Here is a 15,801-nt window from a genome sequence, read left to right as displayed (position 1 = left end):
AAATGCTGATCAGTGCTCCTGATAAAAAAAAATCCCCCTGATCAAGAACTCCTTTGGCGTTTTGGGTGCATCTGTTAGAACCAGCCTCAGAAACCTTAGAGTTGTGAATTTATATTTATATAGCGCTTTTTCTCTAGTGACTCAAAGCGCTTTACATAGTGAAACCCAATATCTAAGTTACATTTAAACCAGTGTGGGTGGCACTGGGAGCAGGTGGGTAAAGTATCTTGCCCAAGGACACAACGGCAGTGACTAGGATGGCGAAAGCGGGAATCGAACCTGGAACCCTCAAGTTGCTGGCACGGCCTCTCTACCGCTCGGTTGAGCTATGCCGCCCCAGTTGGCTTTGGAGAGTCACTGTCGTCAACTGACCAAAAACTGTCTTTATCACAGGAGAAATATCTCTAAAGTGAGAAATTTTTTGTCAATATCGGAATTATCATTTGTTCATTTAGTTTCGCATTGACTATTGTAATTTTGTTTTCCCTTGTTTCAACAAGTCAACTCTAAAGCGACTTCAGACTGTACAGAATGTGGCTGCCGGACTTATAACTGGTGCACCCAAAACAGCCCAAACCACCCCCATTCTATCAAGTCTTCATTGGTTTCAAGTCCTATTTCACATTGGGTTTCAGATTTTAGTCCTGACTTTCCGTGCATTGCATGGTAGGGCCCCTTAGTATGTTGCTGATTTGTTGTGTCCCTACACTTCAGGTGTTCGATGTTCAAATCCCCAAAACTCATTTGAAAACCCAGGGAGACCTAGCATTTCATGTAGTAAAATAAATAAATACATTTTAAAAAGTATCTATGTCGAGTGTACAATACAACGGTGCTGCTTTTGTTTTGAAAAGCGTTATTTGTATTACTTCCACGTGGACGTATGCGCGTGCGTGATTGTGAGTGAATGTGAACAGCTGCAATCACAAATTACAAAATAAAGTTGAAAAAACATATATGTCGTGCACGCAATACAACTGTGCTGCTTTTATTTTGAAAAGTGTTATTTATGTGCGTATGTCCGTGTGTAACCTGTGAGTGAAGGTGCACAACGACAAGTGATGCACGTTTTACACCCGAGACGCTAAAAAGAGAAAAGTTGATGACGAATGCCGTGTTTTCAACAAGACATGGACTGCCAAGCAACGTTCCCTCTAAGGTGCGCGCCTGCGCAATTGCGCACTGCTCAAGCATCCTCTGCGCACAGCAAATATATGCCGAGCACCAAATCAAATCCCATCTGAATTCTAAACAAAATAAACACATTTATTCTGTGTAATTTTGCAATGCAACTTTGAGTGACAGTGACAACAAGCGACCCTAACGGTGTTTGTCAACACCGTTCAATTGAACACCGTTCAATTATTGTAACGTCTATCGAGATGCTTCGAGGCCAGGAATTATATCGACCACTTTATTGAGCAAAACTGTTTGTATTCAGCCATAACCACACCAAAAACATGAGTAAAACACTTCTATCTCGAAAAACTAGTCATTTTCTGCCGTACAAACCAGGCTAAAACCAACTTGTCATCTGTCACCAACACACATACCACTAAACCACTGGTGCGTTTATGGCCACACAAAAAGTTGGACAACTCAAACACCACACAAAGTTACACTATGACTCCTCAGTCATACGTGTGCTTATTTTACTGTCATTTATTATTAATGTTAATTTATTTATATTAATCATGGAATGCTGTTACTAGAGAAAGTTACAGGAATGCACACTTCATCCTATGCTTACATTTCATTGTGCAACATGAGGATGTTTAAGGGGAACTAAATGTGATCTCTGAAAGGGGTACAAATGATTTCCAAAGCAGTGCTTTTGGTATAAAGTTAAGTTAGGTTAAATGAAAGTATTATTATAATTATTAATTATTATTATTATTATTATTATTATTATTATTATTATTATTATTATTATTATTATTATTTATCTTACGGTATATATCAAAAATAATATTGAGCAACATGTAATTGAAATATTGTCGATGTGGCCCTCCAGCAGTGCTCGGGTTGCTCATACGGCCCCCGGTAAAAATGTATTGCCCACCGCTGCCCTAGACTCTAGAATGACTTGCACAAGTCTGTTGGGCTTGACTGTTTTGACTTTTAAAAAAAACTTTTGACGATTTTGTTTTTCAGAAAAGCTTTTAGTTAATGGACTTTCTTTCTTTACTTTTGTATCCTCTTTTTTGTCCTTTTTATCCTTTTTATGATGTTTCCCCCATTGTTTTAATTCACCTATGTTTTGTACAGCACTTGGTTATTTTTATCTGCGAAAAGTGCTTTATAATTAAAATGTAAAAAATGTGTAAAACTTACTTACTTGTCCTTTGAACACCATCTGATGGAGTCCACCTCCTTTGTGTTGTCAGTTGGGTGGGCCGCTGTTCGAATTATTGTGCCCTCTGATTCCGACAGGGTCATGACTAGCCTTGTTATGGTGAGTTTTAGTTCTACTAAAAAAGCTGATATTGGTCATTCCAATTTTCCATTCCCATACAATCCAATGGAGTTTAGGCATCATGAAACTCCAAGCCACTGCTTCAGCTGCGTGCTTAACACCCTTTCTATTTCTCCACCTTGGTGATGAGGATCTCATACACAGTTAAAGGCCGCAAGAGTCTTGGGAGTAACTGAAAACACCTCAACTTTAGTATTCCTGGCAACAAGATCTTGTTGATGCAATCCAAGTATGTGATGGTGTTATTTTTTTAGTTGTTCAAACTGCTGTGTGTCTTTGAGTTTCACCATCATAAATAATGATAAATGGGTTACACTTGTATAGCGCTTTTCTACCTTCAAGGTACTCAAAGTGCTTTGACAGTATTTCCACATTCACCCATTCACACACACATTCACACACTGATGGCGGGAGCTGCCATGCAAGGCGCTAACCAGCACCCATCAGGAGCAATAGTGAAGTGTCTTGCCCAAAGACACAACGGACATGACTAGGATGGTAGAAGGTGGGGATTGAACCCCAGTAACCAGCAACCCTCCGATTGCTGGCACGGCCACTCTACCAACTTCGCCACGCCGTCCCCTCCCAAGCTCTTAACTGGCATTTCTGCATCTGTTGGTATGTGTGTTCCACCAATATAAGACCTTTGGTTTGTGACTGGGCCTTTCACGATAGAAATGTTTCTGCACTTGCTGGGCTTTAACTTTGACCTCAACAAAGTTTTGATGAAGTTTGTCCAGGAATCTCTTGTTGCAGGGGAGTTGTCAGTTTTAAGTCATCCATACACACTCGTTTTGCTGGTAGTTTTCCACCACTCTGCAGTTGCACTCCTCCAACCAACAATTTCGAGACTCCTATGGTGATCCCCATTGCAAAGGCTAAGGGGAAAATGGTGCACCCCGCCAAAATGCCCACTTCTAGAGTTTGCCACTTTGTGGTAAAACACGATGTTGTCAGGCAAATCTGCAGATCCTGGAAGTAGTTTTTTCACCATGTTTCTTTTATTATTGCTGTGGGCACTTGGAAGAACTCAAAGGCAGTCCACAGTAGTGAGTGGGGAACAGATCCATAGGCATTGGCCAGATGAAGGAACGAGACATGAAGATCTTTCCCTTCCCTTATAGCAGTCTGGATTCGATGCCACTAAATGCTGTGTTCGAGGCATCCCAATAATCTTGCTATTACTGCCTTCTGGATTGATGTATCGATGAGAATATTGTTTAAGATATTTTCCCAATAGTTGTGCCAATATTCTGAAAAAAATCTTGCTGTGGATGTTCAGAAGGTTTATCTGGCGGATCTGTTCCATGGTGGTAGAGTTATTTTCTTTTGGGGTGTATAATCCTACTGCTCCTCCTGATTTGTCCATTCTGCACCAGTCTCATGTTTTTTCCACAAGGTCTACAGAACATTTGGAGAGTTTTTGTTTACTATGTATGGAACACCATTCGGGCCTGGTGCAGATGCCGATTTTGCCCTTTTCAGCGACTGCTTCACCTCGCTCAGTTTGGGAGGGTGTAATGGGGGTGGAATTTTAGTGGGGACAAAAATAAGTTTGTCTTTCCGTATGTCAGTATAGGTGAGGCTCATACAGTATGTTCGCCGACCTGGTCTTTTGATGTTTTTAGAGATCTGCTCTTTTCCCTTGTGAATATACATTTCATAAATTTGAAGGGTTTTTGTAAAAGTCGGCTATGTTTTTGTTTTTCATTGTTCGACGCATTCATAGGCTTTTGCTCGGCGGAACTTTGACAGCCTGTTCTTTCGGTTGTCTTGGACAAAATCAATACCTTCCCTTTCTTCTGCTGTTGCCTTTTTCCACAACTTCCTTAGTCATCGCCTTTTTTAACAAGTTGTTGGATGTCTTTTTGCTGACAAGATTTGGGGAAAGTAAGCATGTCTCTCTTTCTGGCTTGTTCCTTTACTACAAATTTGTCCTCTCCATAGCTGTGGATTAGGTCTCCCATTTTTTCTAGCTTCTTTTCGGCTGATACTTTGATGTGACTTGGGACACGTCTTAAATCCATGTTGATAGTTTCCCACTCTTTGCTGTTTCTGTCTTTCGCCATTTCGCTACTAGCTTACATCCTTTTATGCTCTCAACTTTGTGTGTATTGGGTTTTGTCTTATACTGGCGGTTCTGCCGGGAGCCTCTTCCTCCTCCCGTAGGGTATTGATGCTCTGGCGACTGAAAGGTTTTTTCTGCCACTGAGTTTCGTCTGACTGGTTTAACCTTTCTCTCAACAGAAACTGGTCAATGCGGGCCTGGGTTAGAGGTCTTCAAGCATTTTTTCCATCCTCTATGTACCTGAAGACCATGGGTTGATGTTACTTTATATAAACTGTATACCCAAAAATGGGTGGATTGGTATACAGTATATATCATAGCATATATGTGGTATATTATCTTGTAGCAATTTCGGATGAAAGCTTATTAGTGTAAAACAGTATTTTTCTAAAAATCATAATTCTTTATAAAAATTTTAAAAAAGTCAATGAAAAAGAAACATGGCCGCTCACATTCTGTGTGAATGAAATTGGCCTCTATTCGAAGTACCGCAATATTTTTGTTTATGTTCAATGATTTGCCTTCAAGTTTGCTCCAGTTTTCATAAACCGTCTTGGTTATCAAACAAATATTGTTTGTCAACCTACAAAATGGAGTGTCCAAACATAGTTATTATAGTGTTGCTAATTCAATCTGTGTACTTTTATTGCAAAAGAATACACCACATTGATAAAAAAAAAGGTGAGAAACACCATTGAATTCAAGAAAGAAACAGTGATTCATCAATAAATTCCAACATTTATTAATGTACATGTGATCTGAGATTAATTACTGGCATATCCCAGAAAGAAGTAATTCTATGTTGTATTCTTATGTGAAGAATATTACAGTACATTCACATACAGCATCAATCAAATGGAAACCCTCATCATTTCTTTATGATCCAAAGCAGTGGAGTCATGAGTATTTCTGTATACTACTAGCAGCCACCATCCTTCTCTTTGTCTTGCGTTTGTCTGTCAAATAATCAATAATTGATTTCCATAAGTCCACTTGAGGAACCTGGTCAAGAAAGAACATGGAGGAGCTGCACTGCACAAGCATAGGGGGAGGGGCTAGGCCCTCCTGCTGGGCTGCTGATGGATGCAAGACTCCTGGGGTTAAGGGGAGGGCGCCAGACCCCCAAACTATACTACACACTGCAGCTACCTGCTGCTCACACACACACACACACACACACACACACACACACACACACACACACACACACACTCACACACACACTCGCATGCACACGCACTCACGCACACGCTGCATGCCCCACCTTATACCACACTGTCAATCACTACACGAACAAGAGCTTTTCTAACTAAATGTAACACCAAATATTATTAAATGCTACAAAACACTACACTTTTATAATTGATTAAATATAATAAAATACTACAAAATACTACACATTTTTGTTTGGATTAAATATGATTTAAAAAATTACAAAAACGTTTTTATTTGATCAAATATACTAAAATTAAACAAAATATTTAACCTTTTTATTTGAACAAATATACTAAAATACAAAGACACGTATTAAATATTTTTATGTGATCAATTATATTAAAATACAACAAAATACTACACATTTTATGTAATCAGATATAATAAAATACAACAAAATATTAAACCTTTTAATTTGATTGAAAATGATAAACTACAACAAAATAGTAAGATTTTTTTTATAATAAATTACAACAAATATTTAAAATTTGTATTTGATCAAATATAATAAAATGAAACAACATATTAAACCTTCAATCAAATATAATAAAATGAAACAAAATATTAAACCTTTTTACTTAATTAAATATAATAAAATGAAACTAAATACTACACATGTTTACTTGATCAAGTCTGATCAAAATAAACGATGTGTAACAAGATATGTAATATTAAGATAATAAAGTTGTATCAGTATGAACATTGGTATCATTCTACTTTTAATGATCTTTTCCGGAGCTCCCACTGGTGGTCAAAGTGTGTATGACACACTGGACGGTGGAACCTAAAAATGCAATGAAATAAAAGAAGTAAAAGCTGCAAGTATAGCATTGCCTTTTTTAATGGAGGAGATTTTCCATATCATACAACACGGTTTGATGTGTTTAGAAACGCCAATCATGCTGATTGTGCGGCGTTAGAAGTACTACAAATACGCTGCAAGTACACACCCATACTGACAAAGTGATAATTGATGTCTTAATTAATGGTGCGTCATTAAAGTCCAATCATTGATTGATTGGTTGATTGACTGATTGGTTGATTAATTGTCTGATTGTTCTTCTAACAAAAACAAAACAACCAAATGTGACTTTTCACATTTCAACACAACCTAGTTGTATTTTTGATTATTCGTATTAATTAATCGATCTATTTATATATTTAGTAAGCAGATTTTTACTTTAAAAGTCCGTATTTTGTGTATTTAATACATGAAGCATTTGAAGGTGTGTAATCCTTTTAAAAGTCTGTCACTTGGTGCGCGTGAATACACATATCTGCGCCACATGAACGCGCAAAGTGCTCGTCATAGCGGCGTCGCGCACGTGCTTGTATTGTGCTGACACAGCATCTTCTGTCAGGTAAGAAGATGCTTGCGCGGACGCGGGGGAGGTGCGTGTGCGCGCGCGCGTGAGGGTGTGGAGATGCGCTTTTGTTGTTGAAAGAAAAAAAAAGAAAAAAAAGGGGTTTTTCTGTTTTTGTTCTTTGGCTTTTTCTTCTTCCAGTGAGAAACAGTCAGTGTCTTCAAGAGCAGCTTGACAGCAACACCAACATTTTCACGCCCATTGCTGATTCAGCACTTTTTCCCCACTCATCGATGACCTTGATTGATTTGCACTTTTCTGGATTTGTGGACTTGAATTTGCAGCAAGAACTTGTGGACTTTTTCTTTGCAGCATGAGAATCATGACTTGTAGATCTAGTTCTTGGTGAGTCCATCTCTCTCGCTTCAACATTCCCACTGCAATCTCTGCAAAGTCAGCAATATTCTCTCTGCTTCCAGGCTTCTGCACTTGTTGGCCTTCTGCTACTACGCTCAGGTAACTTTCACATTTCTTCACTACAATCATAAACAATATTCTCCACATATTCAATAGATTGACTCATCACAAAATCTATTACATTACTATACTTTTGTATTTACTATATAGTCACTGGATCTATCATATTTACCATAATCATACTTTAATCACTGTGCCAGTATATTTCATATATTTACTATAATCACTACTGTATTTACTAGGATCAATAGATTTACAAAATCTACTATAATCACTATATTTTATCCATTTAATATATTTACTATAATCATTATGTCTACAATGCTTACTGTAATCACTTTATTTACTATATCTGATATATTTACTTTAATCACTCTATCAACGGTACTCACTGTATTTAATATATTCACTATATTCATTAGTCATCTGTAATCATTTAGTATATTTACAATATTTGTATATCACTATATCTACTCTATTTACGATCATCACTGTATTTAATATATCTACTATAATCATTAGTCATCAGTAACCATTTAGTATATTTACAATATTTGTTATATTTCATTCTAATCAATGTTGGTGGTTGATAATGAGTGATGAATTATGAATACATAGTTAAGTCAAATGAACATTTTTTAAAAGGAAAATAAATTCCCTTTAAAAAAAAGTACTTGAAATACTTAATGGCCCGAAATTGTATTTTTGATACATTAATGAGAAATATGTCATAGATACTTTTAGAATAGAATAGATTTACTGATATATTTACATTTGAAAATGATTTAATTTCAAACAATTAGCAAAATTAAAGTTTATTATTAATCTGAAAATCAATATAATGAGTGAAGTCGAGGGTGAAAAGCCAAAAGCAACATGTTGGGTATTGATTGTGGTTTAATTTCTGACAGGTAACCAATCAGTCCCCGCCTAATTTCACGCAGCACGTAAGCGAGCAGAGCAAAGTGACCGACCAGCTGAGCCGCAAGTTGATCCGAATCTACCAACTCTACTCCAGAACCAGCGGCAAACACGTGCAAGTTCTGCCCAACAACAAGATCAACGCCATGGCCGACGATGGAGACCTGCACGGTACTGTTATAATACTTGTACGACTATCTAGTTCCACTACTACTATACTACTACTATTACTACTACTACTATTGATATAATTACTACTAATACAACACTGCTACTATTTACTTAACCCAAACCTGACCACAAGATTAACACCATGGCCGACGATGGAGACCTCATGGTACTGATAACACTGTACGACTATATGTACTACTAATCTAGTAATAATAATAATAATAACAAGTACTCCTTACTGAACCCTAACCTGACCACAAGATCAACCCCATTGCTGACGACAGATTTCTACTACCAAAATACTTGTAATAGGAATATTATAAATAATAATAATACTAATAAAACCAGTAAAAGTAATACTACAACAACTAATAATAAAAATAATAATTATTATAGAAGTAATAATAATTGCAATACTATTATTGCTGCTACTACTAAACACAGCATCCACTCTAATACCACTAATACCAGATCTTCCTCCATTTGGTTATTTAAGAAATACTTTGAATTTACTTGATTTTTAATCGTTTCAAAAGCAAAACATATCACTGAAATAAAAAATAAGTTTTCATTACTTCTTACTGAATCATAACAAAAACAGTTACAATAATAATACAATGCAATAAGTTACATAATAATAATAACAATAATAATAATAGTAACAAATACTACAGAGATCCATTTGACATTAAAAACAATTTTTCCCCCCCTAAAAACATGATCCACAATTTAACAACCGTCATAGGCTTTTTTTGATTTCTTTAATTGACATGAATTATTTCATTGTCCTTTTTTTTTATAGCTGCTGTTTTCTAATCACGCCTGAGCAAACCATAATTTTTTATATCAAAGTACTATAACAATAATAGTAGTCGTCTCGAATATTCACCTTCATTTTAACTCGCTAGCATCACACAAAATATAAAAATGAATTTTGTGAAATATGAATTTGTATGATGTTGGGTTTTGAATAATGTCGATTTGCTTATATTTATTATCATTAGTAGTAGTGGCAGTAGTAGTAATATAATACTAATAATACAGGCCTTTATAGAAGGATGCAACATGTATTGTTAGTTTTAAAACTGTCAGAAGAAATTACAAAAAGTGTCAGCTTCCCAAAAACTTCCTGAAAATATGAAATATTCGTATTTTTATCCGCTTTGAACAAATCATCTTTTCAAACTACCTCTGGCATATTAATAGCAGCCAAAAAATAATCGATTCCCATCAGAACCGGGGCTCATATTTATTACAATCCTTAATCCTTTCTAAATGTTCAAGAATACATTGATATGTATATATATATATATATATATATATATATATATATATATATATATATATATATATATATATATATATATATATATATATATATATATATATATATGTGTGTGTGTGTGTGTGTGTGTGTGTGTGTGTGTGTGTGTGTGTGTGTGTGTGTGTGTGTGTGTGTGTGTGTGTGTGTGTGTGAAACAATTAAAAGGAGCTATTGTAACCTGTATTTTTATGAATTTCATGACATTTTATTTTTTATCGACATATTTTGTGTTTTTAAACCTTTAAAAGCCAAAGCAACAGTAAAAACATACTTTGTTTTACTTACATATTTTATTAAATGCACCGTTTCAGAGCTGTGTATTGCTGCCTTTCATACTTTAATAAATACACGCAACATTTGCATAAAACAGTGGCAATCTTTTTCTGCAAGCTTTAAATAGGAAAAGTTAGACACAACAAGTGCACATGAAATATGTTTTGTTTTTCTGTCTTTTGCATGTTGAATAATTGAAGAAGATCAGATAATTTTTTTCAGTCATATCATTAATATAATAGTAATATAGATTTTATTTCAGTGATTGTGTGGAATGTGTGCAGTGTTAGTGTCAGTGTTAGAGTAAAGTCATCTTGCTGAAGTCTTCCACAATGTATTAGAACAAACTGGAAAGAAATCCTTGATGGTTGTGTTAGCTCCAGTTGGGTATGTGCTTTTCCACTATCTTTGCTCACGAAGTAATGACAACAGTCTGGGTTTTTCTTATGCTGCCTGAAGCTCACTGTCGCTGTTTTCCCTGCTCTTCTTCAGCCAAACTCATCGTGGAAACCGACACGTTTGGAAGCCGGGTGCGAATCAAAGGAGCTGAAACTGGTCTTTACATCTGCATGAACAAGAGAGGAAAGCTTGTTGGCAAGGTGAGCACTCCCGGGGTCAAAGGTCATGCATGCTAAACATGTTTCTTTTTATAAAATACAGAAGAGAATTAAAAGCATGTTTATTGAATAATTGCATAAATCAAAACAATAATAGATGTATAATTCTTCTACCACTAATAATCATGTGTATTCTAGTAAAACATATTGACCATCACCTTAAAATATTTACTTTGATGCCAACATATATTGAAATATTATTTATTTTCTCTTTTGGTGTTCATTCATTTACTTTCATTTTGTGTGTCGTATGAATTATTAATTATAAGTGGAAGTAAATAAAAAGCAGTGTATTAATACGTAATACTATACATTGTAATATTGATATTTTGTTCAATTAAACACATCCTTCAAAAATAACATTGTGTCATAAAATCAAACAACATACTGTAAAAAGCAATCTTTAAATACACAGCACAGATAACACATGTATTGTATAAAAGTACTACAGTAGTGTTCATGTTTAATATTTGACTGTAAGAAGAAATACATACACACTGCCTGCTAGCACCCTGCGAGCATACCATCTGCACCCACGTAGTACAGCTTGTGTACGTGTGTGTGTGTGTGTGTGTGTGTGTGTGTGTGTGTGTGTGTGTGTGTGTGTGTGTGTGTGTGTGTGTGTGTGTGTGTGTGTGTGTGTGTGTGTGTGTGTGTGTGTGTGTGTGTGTGTGTGTGTGTGTGTGTGTGTGTGTGTGTGTGTGTGTGTGTGTGCGTGCGTGCGTGTGTGCGTGGTGTGTGTGTGCGTGTAGCTGTGTGACTATTTTTAATGTTCTCTTTCGAGCAGACTTGTCAGCCATTGCACTTCCAAGCTAATTGTTGAATGACGTTTCTTACTATTTACAGTATTTAAGTATTTACTTACGCTACTTACAGTACTTAAGTATTTGCAGACACTATTTACAGTGCTGAGGTATTTATTTAGTCTACTTACAGTACTTGGGTATTTACTCGTGCTACTTACAGTAATTAAGTATTACATATGTTTTACCAAGCAATACAACAGGTGTGTGGTAACATATTCTATAAACACAAGAAGTACACAATCAAATATTACACTGGAAACAAAGACAACTTCAATCAATGTCAACTGCAAACCAAAATGACTGTGTAGTATATTTGCATTATATTTACAGTGTATCTATTGTTTATTTGCAGTGTATTTAATACGTATTTACAGTATATCTGCAGTATGTCAACTATGTATTTTCAGTATAATGACTATGTATTTACATAATGTATACCGTGTATTTGCATTGTATCTACAATGTGTCACAGTGTATTTACAAAATATTTACAGTGCTTTTATAGTACATTTACAGTTTATTTACAGTATGTTTACAGTGAAATTTTAGTATAGTTACAATACAGTGTATATACATTTTATTATACAGTGAAATTCTACAGTACATTTACAGTACATTTACAGTATATTAACATTATATTTACAGTGTATGTACAGTTTATTTACAATGCATTAACAGTATGTTTACAGTATATGTACACTAGTGTACATTCTATTTACAATACAATTATAATAAGTTTATAGTGCATTTACAGTATATGGTGTTTGTTGTTTCATGCTCCCTTTCATGATGAATATCACAAGATTTAAAGTATGTTAGTAGTCATCATTTAGTTGCAGGAAAAATACTCATATTTGAGAGAATATTAGTAATATTGATAAAAGTATTTCAATATAATAATATTGTATTTATTAATACCATTAGTAATATTGTTTTACCTGCATACAACCCATTTTGATTAATTCATCAAATAAATTTAAATTGTATTAATTTAGTTAAAGTGAAATCAGTATTTATTTATTTATTTTAATCCTGTCTTTTACGTTTGAGAGGCTTTCCAGAAAAAAAAGAAAATAAATTATGTTTAGTGTGCACATGAGGATGTTGGTACGAAATTAAATACTTTGATGGTTATTGTAGATTTTAAAAAGTGCACATACTTAGTGGATAAGAGTCCAAAAAAATGTTTGTTCAGTGAGTTTTAGTGGTACAGGAATGATACTTTGTCACATTATTGTTTGCCTTCATGAAATTATTCATTACTTTTTTTTTTACATTGTTTGGGGCCTGATTTATCTTCTGTTTTTATCAATTTGTTTGGTAGCTGACATTACATGAATGTACAACATGTGGCTATTGATACACGCATGGCCTGGGAGTTACAAATGTCACCACGCTGCCTCCTGTACTGGAGTACAACACTTTTAAAAGGTTCAGAATTTAGCATACTTAGACTCATATTAACTGTTATTTGCATGCAAGCATGTAAAACATACTTAGAAGCAGGATATTCTGCAATTAACTGCTTTATTGATATATGTTCTTCGTCACAATTAGACATTTCATAAAAAATAAAAAATATAAACACAAAAAAAAACAAAAAAAAAAACTGTTATGCAAAACAAATAATGTCCACTGCAGAGGGCGCTGCTCCTCAGGAGGAAGATGATGTTTAACTCTCAGTGTAAACTCTAACAATGTTTGTAAAATGAATACTTATGTGACAATAAATACAAATACATACATATATACCTCTACAAATACAAACATACATACCTATATAAATAGAACAAGGTCACAAATGAATATGAAGAATGTCCTGCACACTGTTTGCATGGCTGTGTGACCTGTCAGCTTTATGTATATATTATAGCATATATTTAACATGTATAAAATGTGTATGGTACATACAGTACAACATATATGTAACAAGTATGTGGCATATATATTATACTGTATACATGTAACATACAGTACAGGCCAAAAGTTTGGACACACCTTTTCATTCAATGTGTTTTCTTTATTTTCATGACTATTTACATTGTAGATTGTCACTGAAGGCGTCAAAACTATGAATGAGCACATGTGGAGTTATGTACTTAACGAAAAAAGGTGAAATCACTGAAAACATGTTTTAAATTTTAGTTTCTTCAAAATAGCCACCCTTTGCTCTGATTACTGTTTTGCACACTCTTGGCATTCTCTCGATGGGCTTCAAGAGGTAGTCACCTTCACAGGTGTCATAGTTTTGATGCCTTCAGTGACAATCTACAATGTCATGAAAGTCATGAAAATAGTCATGAAAATAAAGAAAACACATTGAAATGAGAAGGCGTATCCAAACTTTTGGCCTGTACTGACATATATGCAACATACTACATACATAACTTGTATGTAACAAATGTGCAACATGTGAGCATGTATGCAACATGTGTGTAACGTGGATGTAATGTGGGTAATATGTATGTAACAATATGTAGTAATATGTACAGTATGTAACATGTGTGGAATATGTATACAACATGTATGTAACACTTATGTAACATGTACATACATTTATGTAACATGAATGGAACATGTGTGTAACATGTAATGTGTGTAACATTTTGTAACATGTAAGTAACATTTATGTAACGTGTGTGTGACATGTATGTAACATAAATGTAACATGTGTCTAACATGTGTGGTGCATGTGTGGAACATGTATACAACATGTGTTTGTAACATATATGTGTGTAACATGTAACGTGTGTAACACTTATGTAACATTTTGTAACATGTATGTAACATTTATGTAACATGTGTGTAACATGATGTATGTAACATAAATGTAACATGTATCTAACATGTGTGGTACATGTGTGGAACATGTATACATGTGTTTGTAACATATATGTAACATGCATGTAACATTGATGTGTAAAATGAGCAACAATGACTCCACAAATTAGAGCGTTAGCTTTAATGTCTGCCTTTATTTTTGTGCGACTAATCCAACTCAAGCGTTTGTGTGCTTGTGCATTTTCCAGAAGAACGGACACGGCCGTGACTGCATCTTTACGGAGATCGTGTTGGAGAACAACTACACGGCGCTGAGGAACGCTCGCTACGAGGGTTGGTACATGGCCTTCACGCGTCGAGGACGACCACGAAAAGGTTCCAGGACACGCCAGCACCAGCGTGAGGTCCATTTTATGAAGAGGCTGCCGAGGGGTCAGCAGCCGGCACATCCGAGTCACCAGCGAGCGTTTGACTTCATCCACTACCCTTTCAACCAAAGGACCAAACGTACGCAGTACTCCTAATACTCGCTGAGGATGGACAAGAGGACAAAGGGACTCCTCAATGCTGTCGTGAGCAAGTACTAGTACTGTATATCTAAATGTGTAGTTGCTGTTTTACTCCTTTCTCAGTGAAAAAGTGTAAATAGACAAAAATGAACACATCTATTTTTCTACTGCAGAACTTTTGTAAGAAGGCAAAGTTTTATTTTAGATGCACATACATTTTTTTTCTGCCTCGACCTACGGGGTCTTTTTTGGACTCTGAAGGCCCCTGAAGGACCATAAAGGACCCTAGGGACTATAAAGGACCCTGGAGGACTGTAAAGGACCTTGAAGAACTGCACTGTCAGGATTCCTTTTTTATTTTCGTTATTCAACATGTCTGTGTGATGACTCAGAAGATTTAAGCAACTTTCTAACTTACATATGTAACGACCTGGTCGCATCGTGGTGCGAGGTGTTCTCCCAAGGATGCAGACGGGCTCGGACACAGCTTGCAGGTAGAAAAATGATTTATTGAAGAACTAAATCAGACAGGAAAAAACAAAACGACTAGCGTGGGAGCTAGCAAGCAAAATAATGTAGCATGAGAGCTAGCAGGAAACAAAGTGGTCGTAACTTGTTGCATGAAAGCAAATTAGGAAGCCAGGCAGAGTGCTGCCCGGGCGAAGACTAAATAGCCCTCTGATTAGCGCTCGGGCAACAGGTGCGCGTCCCGAAACGCTAACCAGAGGCAGGTGAGCAAAAATCTGCCGTCATGGCAACAGAAACAAAACACACGTGACACTAAACTGTAAACAAACTGATCCGAGCAGCGGATCCTAACAGTACCCCCCCTAAAAGGACAGATTCCAGATGTCCCTTG

The 15,801-nt window shown here is 35.7% G+C and overlaps 1 protein-coding gene across 2 annotated transcripts; it reads left to right on the top strand.

Annotated features, from left to right (window-relative positions):
* Positions 1–7,130: 7,130 nt before the first annotated feature.
* Positions 7,131–15,354, top strand: fgf8a (fibroblast growth factor 8a). Of its 2 annotated transcripts, none has more exons than XM_062057740.1 (5): positions 7,131–7,468; positions 7,543–7,579; positions 8,485–8,632; positions 10,722–10,828; positions 14,682–15,354. In XM_062057740.1, the coding sequence occupies exons 1-5, from the start codon at positions 7,437–7,439 to the stop codon at positions 14,955–14,957; spliced, it is 600 nt and encodes a 199-aa protein (XP_061913724.1). In that variant the 5' UTR covers positions 7,131–7,436; the 3' UTR covers positions 14,958–15,354. The 2 variants fall into 2 exon arrangements, with proteins under 2 accessions (XP_061913724.1, XP_061913723.1); XM_062057739.1 differs by having other exon boundaries at positions 8,452–8,632.
* The last annotated feature ends 447 nt before the right edge of the window (positions 15,355–15,801 follow it).

The sequence above is a fragment of the Entelurus aequoreus genome, linkage group LG09, assembly GCF_033978785.1.
Source record: "Entelurus aequoreus isolate RoL-2023_Sb linkage group LG09, RoL_Eaeq_v1.1, whole genome shotgun sequence".
NCBI lineage: Eukaryota > Metazoa > Chordata > Actinopteri > Syngnathiformes > Syngnathidae > Entelurus > Entelurus aequoreus.
This window is presented reverse-complemented; position numbering and strand designations above follow the sequence as displayed.

Bases quoted from the DNA above. Each gene is read 5' to 3' on its own strand.
- fgf8a (XM_062057739.1), top strand. From the start codon at position 7,437: ATGAGAATCATGACTTGTAGATCTAGTTCTTG. The intron at 7,580-8,451 runs GTAACTTTCACA...AATTTCTGACAG, and splicing joins CCTTCTGCTACTACGCTCAG to GTAACCAATCAGTCCCCGCC. The intron at 8,633-10,721 runs GTACTGTTATAA...GCTCTTCTTCAG, and splicing joins CGACGATGGAGACCTGCACG to CCAAACTCATCGTGGAAACC.